The following is a 19,543-nucleotide window of genomic DNA, read 5'->3' as shown; positions in this document are numbered from 1 at the left end:
CAATAACCACTTGTAAATGAGCCTAGTATTTTTGCTGTAAAGCATTGGTAAATTATGCATATTGATTATTACTAATCTGAAAAAAAATACTACTTCAGTTAAGACAAATCTGGTCTGAATTCATTTTTTATTTATATGTATGCTCCCATACTGATAGCTGGGACCAGCCTTAGGGAAAATAGTGCCCTGGGCAAACTCGTATTTTGGTGCCCTTTTCTTTGAGTTTGAGGACAGCAGTATGGGATGGTGAGCATGTGGACCAGCTCCTGACCCCAGGGCCCAGCTGAGCTATACAGGGAGGAGTTTGAGCCCGGGGGCTTCCCTAACCATACACTCCCTGACCACCTAGCATGAGGAGAGCAGGTACGCAGCCACCACTAGTGCCCATGGGAAGGGGAGACACAGCCACAGTATTGCCAACTCCACGTAGCAGGAAGTTACCAGACAAACCCGAAAAGTCACTAGATGTCACTATTTAAGTACTCAAAAGGAGTAAAAAATGTCACTAAACAAAATTTCCAGAGAATTCCACAGATAATTTTTATATGTATATAATATGTATGTGCCCAGGCGAATATAGTAACAAAATCATTCACAAGCAGCTCAATAGTGTTAATAAAATGCATTTCATGCTCTTCTTACTACATTCTATTGCACACCAAGTCAATGTCATTAGGTCTAAATTGAGCATGTCCTCATTAGCCAGGGCTTGTGTTTACCCAAATGTGTTCTTTCTTGCCACTCTGTAGTAGGTAGCGAACCCTGTGATGCAGGGAAAGATGGCTAATGAAGCAGGCAGTGTGGGGGAAGCAGGCTAGAGAGGGCAAGGAGAGCCGCACGGGTGGAAGGTGGGGTGGACTCTTGTGAATAAGTCAACTAACAGCAGAGCTGGCATCTATGTGCTTCAGGTCTGGCACAACTCTGGAGGCTGTGAAAATTTTGCAGTAGACCAAGCACAAACTGAGACTACTCCATTTTCAGCAGACTGTAATACAGAAATAGTACTGATGTCATTTTACTCATGGTTAGGCAGACAGAGTTAGTCAAACATCTCTGTAGGTTTGCATGTGGTGTTCCTTCAATTAAATTTACAAAACCATTATCCCTAGTGGAAATTCTGAGAGTAAGTGCTAAATAAGAATTTCCTGCCTCTGATGATGACATTCTTTTCTTTTTTTTCTAATTATGTCTTAGTTTGGCTTTAATGATGAATTCTTAATTAATATGTTATTAATACACTTCAAAATGGGTCGAGTTCATTCAATGTGTAGTATATCACAATTCATCAAGAACTCATGCAGATGCCTGATGGTCATGTTACAGGGCTGGAAAAGATATGGCACATACTGTTATTCTATTGGACAGATACCCGTGACATTTTCAGAAGCAAATAAAATCTGTGAAAGGAATAAGAGTTACCTAGCATCAATTGAAAATAGGTACGGTAATGATTTTTTCTTTTACTTTTACATTTGTGCTAATGATGGAAATAACTTAGAGCCTCCTAAGTTCTAAAACAGCCTAGAACTTGTTTATCAAATCTAATGTTGTATCAAAATGGTCTAATCTGCAAATAAAAAATCAAGGTGGAATGTTAAAGTTACCTGCTCCTGTAAATTTTTTTTTTTTAACAAAATTTCCTTCCAGGGGAATAAGTCATTTTTGTTTTGGAAAAGTGCTTTTCTACATTATAAAACCACCACCTCATGCCATAGCTGCATCCCTAATTTTAGTACCGAATGGTCAGTAGAATGCCCCAAAACTGAGACAAAAGAAAACAAACAAAAATCTGACTTCCTCTTTCCCATCCTGTCCCTCAGGCCTTCATGGTTTAGTGAACAGCAGAAAAGAAGAACTCAATTGTTATACATTATGAATATTCCAAAGTTAATATGCTGCCTGAGTTATGTTAGTAATTATATCTTGTTTAGTTTTAAAATAAATACTATGAAAACAAAACTCAATTTATCTTTGGTTTGACACTACTTATCCTTTTTATAGGTATGAACAAGCCTACCTGATTAGTTTGGTTGGGCTGAGGCCCGAAAAATATTTCTGGATCGGTCTTTCAGATGTAGAGGAAGAAGGGACTTTCAAGTGGACCAATGGTGAAGCAGTTCTGTTTACTCACTGGAATTCAGCAATGCCCGGTATGCACTGCAGTGCTGTGCGATATATACTGTCTGTATTGTAAATATGGTCTAAAACTAGAGCCCCTGCTTGTTCAGGGGAAGCCACTGGCGGGCCGAGCCGGTTTGTTTACCTTCTGCGTCTGCAGGTTTGGCTGATTGCGGCTCCCACTGGCTGCAGTTCACTGCTCCAGGCCAATGGGGACTGCAGGAAATGGCACGGGTCAAGGGACATGCTGGCTGCCCTTCCTGCAGCCCCCATTGGCCTCAAGCGGCGAACCGCAGCCAGTGGGAGCAGCAATCGGCTGAACCTGAACAAGTGGCGGCCCAAGTTTGAGAACCACTGGTCTAAAAGACTGAATGTTGAATCTCCAATGAGATTCCATTCTCTATTCCTTAATAGATTTTACAGTTGTTGATAGTTCTCAATACATCTTTATTGATTGGTTTCATTGTCAGGAGATTTGGTATTTCTATTCTCAGAGGAATGCTATGACTTCTGATGTGCTATCTCCATAAGGTTAACCTGCTGGCTAGTCTTCACAGGAAAATCAGATGACCTCACAACACCTTAAGTGGGGAGGAGGAAAGTGGCAGCACAGTAGCAGTGTTTGGTTTGCTGGAGAAAAAGGTATACCGCTTTAAGAGGCAGAGAAACATGGATGCTAGTGCAGCCACAGAGCGGGTCAGTGTGGGGGTGCTGACTCATCCCCCCCAGGTGACCGGACTGGAAGGGAGGGGAGAGTACATAGGGTAAATGGGCAGGAAAAGCCCTCTGAAACCAGACTAAATGAGTACTCCCAGACAGTTATTAATAACGTTGCGGCCTAATTAAACCACATCCAGAGTCTCTTGTTCTTCTTCCCATATGGCCGGACAATCAGAATCCTTGTTGTTGTTATAGGCCAGGGTCAAAGACCAATTCCTAGAGCTTTATGTCTTGAGTTGGTCTCACATTCATCCCCCTAACTTGGGTGATATTTAGCACTGGATAGAAGTGGCCCAAATAGAGAAATAGTAGCTATGGGGCTATGTTAGAAATTAAACAATTGCATAACTAGAGATTATCATTCTTTGTGTGTTGCATTTGTATTGTTAGCCTGAATATATGGAAACTTCCTTGCAAACAGATATCTGGAATAGTTTGTTGGGACCTGATCCAAAGAGAAACACTCACATTAGCTTCAATAGGTAGTGGATTGAGCCTTTTATCAGCAAGTTGTTTAAATCATTTTGATACAGACGGATTTTTTAGGTGATTTAATGCTCTTTACTCTATATGGGAATAACGTTCTACATACCATTTTCAGGACTTCTCATGGTCAAGGTGGTGAAGGTTCCTGTTTAAATTCTGTAGGGGTTTCCTTCTTTGTTAAAAGTGCTCATGGGACTTAGCATATCACGTGTGCTGCTGGTGTGTGTGTGTGTGTGTTTGTGTGTGTGTATATGTATATGTGTATATATATACATACATACTGAGGACCTGATTTTTGGTGACACTAAAGCCACTTTACAGAGCCAGAGCAGAGCCCTTGTATTTACACTCACATTAATGCCTTTTACATGACTTCAGTAGTACGCGAGCCTGCGTGTAAATGGGAAATCATGTCCTGAATGTCTTTGCAGTAAAATCTTCATCTTTTACCTCATAAAATGTATTATTAAGTTAACTAGAAGTTTCATTTCTTTCGAGCTACTCAGGGCAGGGACTCTGTCTTCAGTGTTTGGAAGGCACCTAGACCATTGTCTACCATGTAAATATTAAAATACTATTAAAAAGTATTGCTGTAAATATATAAATAACAATCAATTAATATGTTATATTATTGTCAACTAATTTGTGCTATTTTTTTCTCATTAAGGAAGAAAGCCAGGCTGTGTTGCTATGAGAACCGGAACTGCAGCTGGATTATGGGATGTTCTTAATTGTGAGAGGGTGGAAACCTTTCTCTGTAAACAATGGGCTGAGGGAGCGACACCACCTACTATTTCTCCAACAACTCCTTCTCCCACATGCCCCCAAGGTTGGGAATCAAGCGCTTATAGCAGTTCATGCTTCAAAGTAAGTTCTAAACTAGTCAATGGAGGGTGAGAGGCTTAATTCTTGATTTTAAGGAAAGGAGGGGACTCAGTTCTCTCTGCCTTATCTGAGGGTATGGCTACACTAGCGATTTGCAGCGCTGGAAAGCCTCCACCAGCGCTGCAATTAGTAAGTGGCCACACCTGCAGGGCACTTCCAGCGCTGCAACTCCCTGGCTGCAGCGCTGGCCGTACACCTCACTCAGCATGGGGAATAAGGATTCCAGCGCTGGTGCTGCAGCGCTGGTCATCAAGTGTGGCCACACACCAGCGCTGTGATTGGCCTCCAGGGTATAAGGTGTATCCCAGAATGCTTTTATAAATTACTCTCTTTGTTTTGTTATGCAGCCTCTCTTTGTTTTGTTGTGAACGAGCTCCGATCGGAGCTCCAAACAGAGCTCCTGTTTGCTGTGATCATCTGTACCTGGCTGTAAACAATCAAATGAGAGGCAGGCAGGGAGAGTGAATGAAACAGAACCGATCGGAGCTCCGTTGAACTGCTAATCTAAAAAAACAAACACTGATCACAGCAAACAGGAGCTATCTGTACCTGGCTGTGAACGATCAAATAAGAGGCAGGCAGGGAGAGTGAATGAAACAGAACCGATCGGAGCTCCGTTGAACTGCTAATCTAAAAAAACAAACACTGATCACAGCAAACAGGAGCTATCTGTACCTGGCTGTGAACGATCAAATGAGAGGCAGGCAGGGAGAGTGAATGCAACAGAATGGACGATTGGAGCTCCGTTGAACTGCTTATCTAAAAAACAAACAGAGCTCCTGTTTGCTGTGATCATCTGTACCTGGCTGTAAACAATCAAATGAGATTGCAGGCAGGGAGGGAGTGAAACAGCGGGGAGCTGCAGGCTTTTTGCAATTAAGAGTTAAGACTAAGGGGTTGGAAAGGTGTTCTGATTTTTCAAGTCAGGAAGCTAAACACACAGTGTGGCTCCAAAAATCCCCTCTCTCTCTCCCCCCGCTCCCTGTCACACTAGACCCCACTCCACCCCCCTCTTTTGAAAAGCACGTTGCGGCCACTTGAATGCTGGGATAGCTGCCCATAATGCATTGCTCCCAGCAGCGCTGCTAATGCTGCAAATGTGGCCACACACCAGCGCTGGTAGCTGTGAGTGTGGCCACACACCAGTGCTGCTCCTACACAGCTGGATGACCAGCGCTGCAAACTACCAGCGCTGCAAACCGTAAGTGTAGCCATACCCTGAGACTAGACCAAGCTCCCCTCAGATAACTGAACTCAGTCCTAAAGATCCAGCTCAATTCTATACCCACCCAGGAATGGAGGAAGATCAGCTGTCCATTAATATCCTCTGACTTGGGGATGGGCAAGGAAGGCACTCCTTTTATGCGAGGTGTTGGGACTAGTGTGAGTGAATATTGCTGTGAATATGAATTTTGGAGAGTGGAAAACAAAGGAGGGAGAGACTGACAAGGAAGGTGATTGAAGGGTAGGAAATGGTTAAAGAACACAACCCAGAACAAGAGAAGAAAAGAAGGGGAATAGAGTAAAAGGAAGAAAAAGATAGGAAGATTATACACTAGAGGAAAATAAACGAGTAGAAAATTGGTGGGGAGGGGGAAGGAGGAACAAAATACATCAAGACATTCGGTCTATGAAAAGAAATAACAAGTTACGGCAACTACAGGAAAAGAGAGATCAACACAAACAGAGCAGATCTAGTATTTCTGAAAAAAATACTTAATAAAAAGGGAAAGGCTAAAATGCTTGATTTAAATAATACAAACAACAAAGCTTGGCATCAGTGGGATTATTTAGTGAGTCAAAAAACAAACAGAGCTCCTGTTTGCTGTGATCATCTGTACCTGTACAAGCTCACCGTTGTGAGTTAGAGGTTCCATATTTGCACTCATGACAGGATGGGCTATAAGGATAGATGGCATGGGAACATAAATATTAAGTTCACCCAAGGCAGGAGAGAGTCTCAGGCTTGGCCCATGATAAGAACAGGACGTTCCCCATATTCTTTAGGCTAACATCTATCAGGGATGCTGGTGGGTTAATTTAAATTAATATTTGTGAGGAGCTTTGAGCGCCTCAAATGAAAAGTGATAGATGGGAGATGTCCAAAGACATATGAAATAAGTATCTTTTAGAAGACATTTGAAATGACCTAAGAAAGAAGTGCAGGACTGGGTGCAAAGTGTGTCCAACATGCTTTGGGATTCTACAGAACAAAGAGTACAAAATAAATGTAAGATGTTAATAGTTTTTGTTTTAGGAGACCCTTGTTTTAGTTTTGTAATTTTTTTGTTTTTTGTTTTTTTAAACAAACCCAACCAAAGGTAATTTTGATTCTGGTCCTATTATTCCCTTATTGGTCAGGTCAGCCCTGTGCTCACCCATTGCTCAAACCTCTTCTTGTGAGGCCTAAGCCACTCTAGTCAGCATACCCAGATGCTCCTCACTCCACTTTTTCTCATCTCTGACAATTCTCCCTCCCACTCACGTCACGGGGTATCCTTGGCACTTCCACAGCTCCTATGAGTTGTAAACTGACTTCTTTCCTTCTCTGCTATTCTAGCAGCTACAAATCCTCCCCAATATTCCTCACTTCTGTGAGTGAGTGATAGATCTCCATGCGAAGTGAAACAGTTAAATTTACAAATAGAGCACTCTGTAACTTGTTACCTGTATATGACATGCTCTTTGACTTGTCTAGCTGTACAAAAATCCCATTTTTAAAGAAAAGAGATGTTTCTTGATTTTATAATATAATGTAGTATAGACTATTGTATTGTAAACTATATTCTCTTTAGTGTTTTTGTAAGAATACACAACAACAAAAGAAAACATGGTTTGAAGCTCGAGATTTTTGCAGAGAAATAGGAGGCGATCTGGCTACCATCCAGAGTAAGAAGGAAAATCGTATAATAAAAACTGCAATAAAGTATGTATCATATTTTATTCTAATTAATTATATGTCGTCTAATAATAATTAGAAATGCTCTTTTATCCTTTGTGAAATAGTTAGTCTGTAAAAGCAGAAAAATCCTCTGTGTTGGTCAACACTCTCAAATTATTAATTTTCTTAGCGGTCACATTTTAAAAAAAAGCTTGGGTATATACAGGAGCTTCATAAATATGTGTCATAATATATGGAATATGGTTTGGGAGAATATAAATTGGTCCAGAGTTCATTTGTGCAAAAACAGCTATATTTACAAAAATAAGAATAGAAAATAGGGCCAATTTTTGTGACTCATCTTTAACTAAGCACTGATTGAACCCATTTCAAAAAAAAAAAGAAAAAAAAAGGCAGCCCTGAATTGACAGACATTTTTCTTTCTTAAAAGAAGACACAACACAGAAGAAACAAAGGTTAAGAGCAACATTAATAGTTTTAGTTTGAATTCATCAGTCTCTTCTATGGAATCAGTATGTGGTAATTCCTCCTCTGGGGCCTCTCCTTTACATATGTCACAGTTCCCTGGTTAACGACATCTCTGACCTCTTTGTCGCCTCCCGGAGAGCACTCCTATTTAGGTCTCACTTGGTCAAGGTGGAATCTCATAATCCTCTTGCTCCAGACCAGGTCCTTAGGCTGCAGTCTCCTGTAATGAAGTGTGACCAACTCAGCGGGTCTGAGTTTAGTTCAGCCCCTGCAATTCTGTTCTTTCAGGGGCAATGGCAGAGTTATCTAGTGAACCATCCAGCTGTCAATAAAGCAAAGTATTATTTATTCAGACAAAAGTATTACAGATAATACACATCTTAAAAATAATAAACTGCTTCTACACATGCCTCGCTTATCACATAGAGGCTCTGGTAGGTTTGAATTACTTCAGGTCCTTTCTGTGCAGCCTGTCTTTTTTTGGTTACAGTCTCCAGTCTGTCCATTCTTGGCTAGAGTGAGAGTCACTGTCTCCTCTGGTCAAAGCTGTTATTTTACATGATTTCAAGTCCTTTGTTATCTTACACTTCTTGAACCAGATCAAACCAGTTTATGCTATTCCCAGAGGGACTAGCAAATACTTGTTACCTGCGTTTTATCCCCATTGTCTTAAATTCCTTCAATAAACATCCCTAATCTTACCCATTGAGCCAGGAATAAAGTCACTAGTCTGCCCATAAAGATATTGATAACATTTATGAAGTTAATACAATAGTCTTTGAATACTCCATGATTCCAGGGCATTGCATTGGTCATACACTTCTACCTCGATATAACGCTGTCCTTGGGAGCCGAAAAATCTTACCGCGTTATAGGTGAAACTGCGCTATATCGAATTTTCTTTGATCCACCGGAGTGTGCAGCCCCGCCCCTTCGGACCACTGCTTTACTGTGTTATATCTAAATTAATGTTATATCGGGTTGCATTATATTGAGGTAAAGGTGTATCATATACCAGTGAGTTTGATCTGATGATACTGGCAGCAGTAAATAATTTGAATTTTCAATTGAAAACTGCAAAATGTCAGTTGATCTCTCCGATCGATAATGAGGTATTTCTATAGAGAACTTGTTGAAGTACTGTAGGATCCTGATCTGAAGCTCACTGAAGTCAGTGGGATTCCTTCTGTAACTTAATTGGGCTTAGAATCGGGACCCATGTTCTAAAACATAACAGTTTTTGTTTATATAAACTACACTTATACCTATTTATATACTGTTCTCTTCATGCAATATATACTAGAAAAGGTGGATCCTCATATAGTACTTATTGGACTGGTATATTTTCCTTGAATCCTGACGAAGGATTTGCATGGAGTGACGGCTCTCCGGTGAGTAATTTAATTTTTAATGATGTTTCTGACTTCAGGATGTCTTTTTTCTCTGTTCTTATCTCAACCTATTCCTGTCCTCCTCCTCCTTTCATAGGCCCTAATCCTGCCAACACTTACACACTTCACTTTATTACTCTGAGTATCTCATTGGAACCAATGGCACATTTGAACATTGGTCACTTTGAAATCCACGGGCTACTCATGGTAGTAAAGCTAAGCATGCCTGTGTTTCCAGGATTGGGGCCCCAGGCGACCCGACTCAGCTCCCAGCCTTTCCTGAAGAAATGCTTCTGTTACTAATCATGACTCCAACTACAGATTTCAGTGAGTCAGTTGCCTTGTTCATGTCAAAGCATATAGAGCATATTATCCTTTCTAAGGGAAACCAAAGATCTCCAGTCATTGCTTCTGAAAGCCAAAGCATGTACTAGAGGTTTCCAGTCCCACTAGCCAGTAGCCTTGAATCCTGGGAACAGTAGATGTCTAATACTTATATGCTTGCTTGTTGTTGTGACCAACATCATGGTATCTGACATTTATTACAAAATTTGCAGTCATCCCACCACTACCTTCCCAGGATATTACAGATATTACTACTGGTTACAGACCCAAACCAAGAAAAAAATAAGTGGATCATGTCCTAAAAGACAGGGTTCGTTTCCCTGCAAAAAGGCTCAAATTCCAGAGCTGTGAGCCCTTCGCTAATAGCACCCTTCTACTAACCCCCAGGAGTTCAGCCATAGAGAAAGGCAGCAAGAGAACTGCAGTGAAATGCGGGTGTTACAGTGGGGCAGACTGAGGAATGAGGTCTCTGAGGCCTGGTCTACACTAGGCGTTTAAAACGGTTTTAGGAGCGTAAAACCGATTTAACGCCACACCCGTCCACACTGAGAGGCCCTCTATATCGGTATAAAGGGCTCTTTAAACCGGTTTCTGTACTCCTCCCTAACGAGAGGAGTAGCGCTAGTATCAGAATTACCATATCGGATTAGGGTTAGTGTGGCCGCAGATCGACGGTATTGGCCTCCGGGCGGTATCCCACAGTGCACCACTGACCGCTCTGGACAGCAATCTGAACTCGGATGCAGTAGCCAGGTAGACAGGAAAAGCCCCGCGAACTTTTGAATATTTCCTGTTTGCCTAGCGTGGAGCTCAGATCAGCACGTGTGGCGATGCAGTTAAAAATCAAAATAAAGAAAGAGCTCCTGCATGGACCATGCGGATGTGATCGCTGTAAGGGCAGGCAAATCTGTTCTATCAGCGCTCCGTTACAGAAGACGAAATTCAAAATCATTTTAAAAAAATCTCCAGACAGACGCCATAGCAGGGTCTCAGCGCACTGCTGCGTGACAAACATAACGGAAAGCCCAAGAATCAAATGGACGCTCATGGACTGGAGGACTCAAGCTATCCCACAGTTCCTGCAGTCTCCGAAAAGTATTTGCATTCTTGGCTGAGCTCCAAATGCTTCTAGGGTCAAACACAGTGTCCGCGGTGGGTCAGGGCATAGCTCGGCAATTTACGCACCCCCACACCCACCCCCAGAAGTGAAAGGGAAAACAATCCTCTCTTGACTCTTTAACATGTCACCCTATCTTTACTGAATGCTGCAGACAGACCCGATGCTGCAGCACTCAACACCAACATCCTTGCTCCCCCCCGCCATGGGTGGCTGATGGTGCAATACGACTGGTATCCGTCCTCGTCATCAGCCTATTGGCACATGGGGCAGTGCAAAAGGACTGGTAACCATGCAGACTAGCGTTGGTGAGGTCTATCAAGGGTGCCTGGCCCTAATTTTTCATGGTAGATGGTACAGTATGGCTGATAACCATTGTCGTCATAGCAACAGGGGGCTGAGCTCTGTCAGCCCCCACCCTTCATGTGTAAAAAAAAAAGATTCAATTGCCCCTGGACTAGCAGAGGGATGCTGGGCTCCTCTGCTCCACACTCCTTACTGTCCTGTCTGGACTATCATAGCAGCTGGAGGCTGCCTTCCACTCATTTCTCACTAACAAGTCAGTGTGTCTTATTCCTGCATTCTTTATTACTTCATCACACAAGTGGGGGGACAATGCTACAGTAGCCCAGGAAGGCTGGGGGAAGAACGGAATCAACAGGTGGAGTTGTTGCAGGAGCACCCCCTGTGAATAGCATACAGCTCATAATTTCTGCAGGATCTGACACAGAGCAGCTGTGCTCTCTGATACAGTGGTTCTCTAGTACACTTGCCCATATTCTAGGCAGGACTGATTCTATTTTTAGATACCAAAAAGGAGGGATTGACTCTGAGAGTCATTCCCAATTTTGGCTTTTGCGCCCCTGGCTAAGAGCAGCCAGGGGCACTTATGACAGCAGCAAATGGTGCAAAACGACTGGTAGCCATGCTCATCTTTTTACCAAGTTATGGATTGGTAGATGGTACAGTATGGCTGGTAACCATCTCTGCTGTCATGCAAAAGCAAAAGCATGCTGCTGTGTAGCGCTGCTGAATTGCCTCTGTCAGCGGCATCTAGTACACATACGGTGACAGTCACAAAAGGCAAAACAGGCTCCATGATTGCCATGCTATGGCATCTGCCAGGGCAATCCAGGGAAAAAAGGCGCGAAATGCTTGTCTGCCGTTGCTTTCCCAGAGGAAGGAGTGACTGACGACATTTACCCAGAACCACCCGCGACAATGATTTTTGCCCCATCAGGCACTGGGATCTCAACCCGGAAATTGCAAGGGGCGGGGGAGGCTGTGGGAACTATGGGATAGCTACGGAATAGCTACCCACAGTGCAACGCTCCAGAAGTCGATGCTAGCCTCGGACCATGGACGCACACCACCGATTTAATGTGTTTAGTGTGGCCGCGCGCACTCGATTTTATACGATCTGTTTTACAAAACCGGTTTATGCAAATTCGGAATAGTCCCGTAGTGTAGACGTACCCTGAGATAGCCATGTCCAAAAGGATTCAGGGCTTTATACAGAATTACATACAAGAAAAGATGTTAAAATGAAATGATTTAGGTTGCAAGGTCAAGCATTTGAAAGAAAGGAAACACCAGAGTCACAGTTGCCCACACAACCGTAAGTCTTCCCCTTTCTGCCCCTTTCCATCCTATGCCCTGAATGAGAGAGGGTTCCTGTGGAAAACATGAATATTTAATCATTCCTCATTTTCCAATGTTTGACTTTAACTTGCAATGCTTGTAACTTTCTTTTAAGATTCTTTGAGTGTGTTTAATTTCCAAAGGAAAAAACAATTCTATTATGTGCAACTCTAACAACCTTGCCCCATTATGCATCAGCTGATTATACATCATCAGCAGGGATTGAACCCTGAACCTTCAGCATTGTACCACAATGCTCAATCCCAACAAAGGAAGGTGTGAGTCAGGGTGAATGCTTCTGAGATTAACTTCAAGTGACAACTGCCTGAGCAGGGGCCTAGTTCCTGCTTGTTTTGGAGATGCAGGTAACTTGTCCTCACAAAGGGAGATTTTAACAATTCCCATCACTTATGGATCTAGGCAGACACTCTGCTGCTACTCTTGGAGGCAAAACACAGAAAGTGCAGATCAAGGAGAGGGGAGGTAAACATGGCTTTAAGCCCTCTCTGTGCCCCCAGATGCCAGCTGTGGGGTGCTTTAATTTACAGCAGCCTTACCTGGCTGCCTACAGGCTGTTCTGCATCTTGTAGAATCCCAGTATATCAGTCAGTGCTGTGAAGAGTTCTCTTCCATCCCCAGATTGCTCCTTGTGCTGGGGTTTGCAAGGGAGGCAGCATCGGGCTGCCAGTACAGCAATATACAAGGGCAGAAGCAGGGGAGGACTCTCTACCAGTGTCTGTTTAATAGCCATGAGGGAGACAGCTCTATCACGCAGGTAGTCAAGTGAAGTTTATCCAGCACTTACAGAAACACCAGCAGTGAGGCTAGATGAAACTCGCAGCCAGAGAAGCAAGTGCACTTGTCTGTTCCTACCCTGACATTGTGTCCTCAGACTGCAGACAGGAGGGAAAGTTCTTCACAGCAAGAAATGCTTCATCTTACTCCCACTGAAGATAGTCTCAGTCCACCAGTGGCCCACTATGCTATGCCTGAAACTACGCTCATCCTCACAAGTGTTAAGCACATTGTTTCCACTACACTCCCGCTTTCCCAATCCCATTGAATAAGAGACTAAATCTGTAAAACAAGCCTAGGTCACTCTTGCATGATAATGCAGAAAACAAACACTGTCCCTCTTTAAGGCAAAAATAGTAACTACGCTGTTTTCTACAATAGGTAAGGTACACAGACTGGGGAGAAAGATCAAGAAATCGGGAAGGAGACAAAGATTGTGGAGTGATCAGTGGATACAGTTTTGCCTTACATTGGGAGCATGCATCTTGCGAAATGCTGCATGATTGGATTTGTCAGATAAAAAAAGGTAGGATTGCTTCCCCTATAAATAAGAAAACTAAACAGATTTTTTTTTAAAGTACCTTTGGTGGGCTAATTACAAATTAAAGAGGTGAGATTTTGAAAACTATACTTTACTTAAGGTTACATGCAAAAAGAGAGCTAAGTAGCACAACATATATACGGCCAGATTTTCAGAGTTAGGAATATGCAGTTGAACATGCATATGTACATGTGCTTAAATAAGGCATATAAATAACTGGCGAGTTTGTATATGTCCTATAGAGAGCAAATTCAATATGTGGTGGGTTAATGTTCTTTATAGGTTCATACCGTAAAAGTTAACACTGTTAATAATTATGGTGTGTTCTGTGAAACATTTGTTTTTATACTTGTATAAGTCTCCCTAACAAAGGAAGGATTTCAAAAATAACCATAGACTGAGAATCCTCTTTCCTCTGTGTGTGAATATTTGTACTGAATGGCACTGGAAGCAACTGAAAACAATTGTGGATTAGATCAGAGAGTTCGGACTAATCTGTTTAGATGAGATAATATCTCTGGAACCTTATGTGCTTTTCTAACTGAAATCAAGCTTGTTTTCTTTTGTTTGGTAACACAACTGTGTCTAGTAACATTGATGAAAATATCTGGAAATACTTTGTAGTAGTTTTTAATTTTTAATTATTTTTTCCGGTACAATATATAAATAATTATGACTTGTATACTTATAGACATTACCTGAAAAACCCACACTTATACATTTTTGAAATGCAACGTTTGAGTAGTGTTTTACAAAAGGGCATGAGGGGAGGAAAATAAATTGGCTTCCTTAATTTAAATGTAGAAGGCCAAATTCTCCTCTCAGTTGTATAAGGACAACCCCTTTAGGTTGAAGGGTGTTACTCTAATGTAACCAAAGTTGGTTTTTTGTTTTTTGTTTTGTTTTGGGGGGGAGAGGCGCTTAAGATTCACATAGTTAAATTGTTATCAAACTAGAACTTTTCAAAAATTTTAATGCAAAAGTTGAAGCCATGCAAAATTATCCGGATTTCAGGTCACAGTCAGATCAGAGCAGCAGGTTTGTGTTTGATTTTCCGGGATTCATAATCTTTTTGCCAATGTTTGATGTGAAGATTTCTTCTCTATCTGCAACATGTTCAATCTTTAGAAGTTGTCTCATTGGGTCATTTTAGATAAGTCTGGCCAGAAAGCTGTTTAGCTGAGGCGCCTAGGGAGCGGGCCAGTCTGCCAGGTGGATGCTTGGACAGCTTAGGGAACCAGAGAGCCACCTGTTTGCCAGACAGGTAAAGCAGCCCAAGGAGCTGGGTAGTTGGGAAACAAGGAAGCCTCAGAGGTCAAGGAGCCAGGTGGCCAGGAGAATCAGGGAGCCCTCATGTCCCCCAAGTGGGCAGCCCTGGGAGCTAGCCAGCTGGGGAATAGGGCATCCAGGGACCAGCTAGCTGGGGGCTCCAGGCAGACTGGGGAGTCCAGCAAACCAAGCAGCCAGCCACCCAGGAAAGCTGCCTGCGTACTGGGCAGGCAGCCTGGGAGCCATACAGCCCAGTAGCCTGCTAGCAGAGGGATCCCAGCAAGCCAGGCAGCTTTGGGAGCCAGCTGGGTTGGCAGGAAATCCAGTAGCCTTGCCTGGTTTCCACCTAAAGTAACTGTTGGTGGAACAGACACATTCCCACAGGAATCGGCATTATTGCTATCACTGCTGGATGGGCACATGACAGTAAATGCTCTTAATTCCCTTCCATTCTTGAGTAAGAAATCAAGTGCTTCTCAGAAAAGAAATGGCCAAAAGCCATGGCTATCTTGTTCCATCAGAACTGATCAATCAAAATAAATGGCTGATGATCCATACATTCACACTTCCTCTCATCTTAACAACATTCAGGCACTTTGACACTGGAGTAAATTTAGAAAAACTTATCTAGATTGTGGTGAATGGGTTGCTCTGGGTGTTAGGTCCATTTTCTGCTGCAGCTGATAGAATTTAAACATAACTATTGAATGTACCTACCGTGATATTTTTCTGATTGAAAAACATTAACATTGTGACGGCGTCTAAAACATCTTAAGTAACACTGCATTTCTTTGCATTAAATCACTGTGTAAAATAAATTTTCCTTGAAGAATATGCATGACATACATTACACATTCAGATTTTCTCTTGTTCTGCAGGAGTATCATTAAAATCAGAACCAATTCGCAAGTATGGTAAGCTTTTTTTTTAATTCTTTTTTTTGGGGGGGAGGGATATTAACTCTTAGTAAAACTACTATTGTAGAATAAATGTTTTGTGCTATAGATGTAGAATTTATGGATACATTATTTACTTTCCAGAATATCAAACCACTAAAGATGGATGGATTATATATGAAGACAAACAGTATTTTTTCAGCAGAAATGAGGTGCCTATGGAAAAAGCCCGAGAGTTCTGCCAAAAGAATTTTGCAGATCTTGCTGTAATTGAGAGTGAAAGTGAAAGAAAGTTTCTATGGAAAACTGTAAGAAAAAACTTTTATTTCAGAAATAAATAATGTGGCATACTGGGAAATAGATACTTTTGATATTGTGTTTCTGAACTTTTGGAAAACACAAATTGAGACATGTTGTATTGAGAGGAGTGGAGCCGTGATTTTTGTGTGTGTGTTTGTTTGTTTTGATGAAATTTGCCTGCTGTTGAATTTATGAAACATCCCCCAAAATATACCTAGTTACTTGTGAAATTGTTCACATTTGAGAAAAATGTCAACCAGGTGTGTTTGCATGTCTATCAAGGCAGGGACGGCGCTAGGGATTTTACCGCCCCAAGCACGGCAGGCAGGCTGCCTCTGGCGGTTTGCCTGTGGAGGGTCCACTGGTCTCGCGGCTTCGGCTTGGCTGCGGGAGGTCCTCCGAAGCGAGGACCCTCCGCAGGCAAACCACCGGAGGCAGCCTGCCTGCCGCCCTCGCGGCACCGGCAGAGCGCCCCCTACGGATTGCCGCCCCAAGCACGTGCTTGAGCCAGTCTCCCCTACTGGAAGAAGCATAAGGCTGTGGATTCCTGGAGCTCCTGAGTTCGCTGTATGTGACTAGCCTTAGTAGTAATTTACACGGATATGACACTGGAAAAACATAATTTCTGTCTCTCAACACCCTGAGTAAATGGATAAATATCACTGTCCCTGTTTTAGAGATGTGGAAATTGAGGATCGGAAGTTGTTACATAATTATGCAGTGTTTAGGGACCTAATTAAAAGTAGTGCTGACTGTCTGCAGTTCCTAATGAGCTCAGACTTTAGTATGAGTTGTGGGTGCCCAAGACCTCTGAAAAGCAGACCACTTGTACTGAGATACCTAACTATAGATTTTTAGGCTCTGATTCAGGAAAATATTTAAGCATGTGATTAAATCCACCTCTATTTATAATAGCATTTAAGTACATGCTTACCTTTAAGTTCCTGATTAAATCCCATCGATTTCAATGATTGTCTTCTCTTCAGACTCTACAGTACCCACCTAATCAATTGAAAGAGAATGGCTGCTTGTTTTGCCTGAGACCTCTTTGTGACATATAAAGGAATTATTTAATTAAAATGGCATCTTTTTATTTTAGGGTATCTCCCCTCATCGGACCAGATCATATTTCATTGGTTTAACAGTGAGTCTTGATAAAAAGTTTAGGTAAGTAAATATGAACATCTAGGCTTCTAACATGTAGCAAAAAAAATGTATTTAGGTCATCAAAAGTGAAGAGTCTATAAATGCTACCATTTTCAAGAGTTGATGATAACTCTTAGTTATAGTTAGTTGTGGACTAATCTTAGCAGAAGAGTGGCCGTAAGTGGCTGAATAAGTGGAAAGTGCTATGGTAATCAGTTCCTTTCTGACTATATCTCCCTTAGAATAGCTATCATCTCTCCAGCTGTGCAGAATCCTGTATATCCCTGATAGACCCTGGTCATTGGCAGGCAGAATCAAACCTGGGAACTCTGAAGCTTAGGGCTTGTCTACATTAGCGCGCAGGATCGATCTAAGATACACAACTTCAGCTATGTGAATAGCATAGCTGAAGTCAATGTACTTAGAGCTACGTACCGCGGTGTCTTCATTGCGGTAAGTCAACAGCTGATGCTCTCCCATTGACTCTGCTTATGCTCCTCATTGTGGTGGAGTACTAGAGTCGATGAGAGAGCGCTCAGCGGTCGATTTATCGTGTCTATACTAGGTTCCCTATGTCGAAGAAAAACTTAGTTCTCGCTTTTTGTTTGGGTGCAGCAAAATTAAATACTTTATTATTTCTCCAGTAATTACCATGGAGGGAGAGAGTGCCATAGGACACAGGGTCACCCCAGTCCTGGACAGGTCTCTCAACTGGTAAACAATCACAGCAAGCCTTTATACCTTTTACAGACAATTTCTAACAATAATACAGACAGTAAAAAGCAACAACTACATTTTGTTTATACATAGCAAAAAGGCTTATCTTATTTGTCTCAATCCTAAGAAAAGCAAGCCTGCATTTTGGTTAGTGATTGCAAGGTCGTAATAACTTTGTACACAGTTCCTGTCCTGTCGCCTCGCACTATCTTTGCTCCTACAAGTCTTACGTCATTAAGGTTACAGTATGGCCTGACTCTTGCTAACTAACATTCATTAAGATCTCTTCAAATCCTTGTTAATTATTTACTGGCTTCCACACTCCCCCCTTTTGTACTTCTAGTACAACAAACAATTTCAAATCTCAATTCGCATGAAACCATGGACTTCAGATTCTACAGCAAACATGTCAACCATCATGGGACGTAATGACAATGCATGATTAGCATGAACATGAAAGGTATTGCTATTCTTACGTTATTTACAACAACAACAACAATAATATAATCCTAAATTAACTAACAACACTACAAACAATAACAATCCCATAGGAATAATATAATAGGGCTGTTGTACAATTGCGAACACAAAGCACAAAACATCATACCTAGTACATAAAGTAAACACTCTATAAGCTGTATGAAAGGCATTCCTTCCAGCTTGATATATATTCTAAAGCATGGGAATTTGCCCTTGCAATTCAGAGATTCTTTGAACCTTTGGTAACAATGAAAGCAAATTTTGAAACCGATCAGGCACTATTCTAGTCCAATCAAAATATACCTAAAATCTAAGAGCTACTTGCAACATTCTATCTGCATTCTATCTGCAGGCCAGTAAATGATATAATGGCCTGCAGCAGTGGTAAGATCAATATGTATATCTTGTCAGGTGTTATTCTAGGGGTACTGTCTATAAATCAGGTAGGTATACCAGGTGGTCTAATTTCCCAGATGTCTCGGTAAATAATTCAGTTCCACATGCATCCTCCCCATGGACCCAGCAGGATTCGGTATGTGGGAGCCCACACCCCCTAACTGGTCCATATGCTTGGAAGGAGCACTGTGAATGTCCACATTTCCATCCAGAAAGTGTCCAAGTATGTATTCATGACCACAGATCAGATGGTACTCCTGACATGTCTGTAAGGGCAGTGGGCCAAGTCTGGTCCAGATCCCACTGCAATGCCTTCCCAGCCTCAGTGATATTCAATACCATCTCTGTCAGTAACTTCTGGGTCATAGAACTAAGGGTGGAAATGACATGTAACTCACCAACTCCAGCCTGTACTTAAGATAGCTGAGCTTCAAAAATAAGACTAGTGGCCTTTTCTAGTTGCCCCAATTTCTTATCATGTTCTTGGCCTTTAAGAATAGTCCAAATGACTACTACACTATTGGCCCCAGCCCACAGGGATCTGGTCAATTCCCTTTTTGTCCAGAGGAAATAACCCAGGCCTTTTGTTGTGCCAATCTAATGGCAGCCCCTTGTGAGCAATCTGGGTATGTAGAAGTGATTTGAAAATTGGATAAGGGCAATGTCAGTTAAAATCCAATTAGGGAGGGCAATACATACTGAAGGATTTATCCAGAACACAGGGCGCAGCCTGTAGAATAAACCCCAAAATCCAATTAATACCACAGTCCCAAGCATGGGTCCCACAAATTTCTTCCTGCCAGTATGTAATTCTTTGTTTCTTCACCAGGGTCAGTTCTCAGTGTCCTTTTCAGTCAGGAATTCCTGGACTTTGGCAATGTCAGTGGAGTGAGTGTTTCTTCTTCGTTCCCAAAACAATCGAGGTTTAGC

General features: G+C 42.1%; 1 protein-coding gene and 1 long non-coding RNA gene across 2 annotated transcripts in view; one reads left to right on the top strand and one right to left on the bottom strand.

Moving 5' to 3' along the window:
- Positions 1-19,543, top strand: part of LOC120397233 (macrophage mannose receptor 1-like) — a 66,479-nt gene that overhangs the window by 16,462 nt on the left and 30,474 nt on the right. The window contains exons 10-18 of the mRNA XM_039522933.1: positions 1,324-1,439; positions 2,002-2,150; positions 3,992-4,191; positions 7,005-7,135; positions 8,883-8,970; positions 13,250-13,394; positions 15,557-15,592; positions 15,719-15,882; positions 16,974-17,041. Of these exons, the coding sequence (XP_039378867.1) occupies positions 1,324-1,439; positions 2,002-2,150; positions 3,992-4,191; positions 7,005-7,135; positions 8,883-8,970; positions 13,250-13,394; positions 15,557-15,592; positions 15,719-15,882; positions 16,974-17,041 (1,097 nt within the window). The remainder of the gene's footprint in view (positions 1-1,323; positions 1,440-2,001; positions 2,151-3,991; positions 4,192-7,004; positions 7,136-8,882; positions 8,971-13,249; positions 13,395-15,556; positions 15,593-15,718; positions 15,883-16,973; positions 17,042-19,543) is intronic.
- The window catches only part of LOC120397235, a 33,233-nt gene continuing 21,257 nt past the window's right edge, over positions 7,568-19,543 (bottom strand). The window contains exon 2 of the long non-coding RNA XR_005593731.1: positions 7,568-7,901. This is a non-coding gene — a long non-coding RNA (uncharacterized LOC120397235). The remainder of the gene's footprint in view (positions 7,902-19,543) is intronic.

This window comes from Mauremys reevesii, linkage group 2, assembly GCF_016161935.1.
Source record: "Mauremys reevesii isolate NIE-2019 linkage group 2, ASM1616193v1, whole genome shotgun sequence".
Taxonomy (NCBI): domain Eukaryota; kingdom Metazoa; phylum Chordata; order Testudines; family Geoemydidae; genus Mauremys; species Mauremys reevesii.
This window is presented reverse-complemented; position numbering and strand designations above follow the sequence as displayed.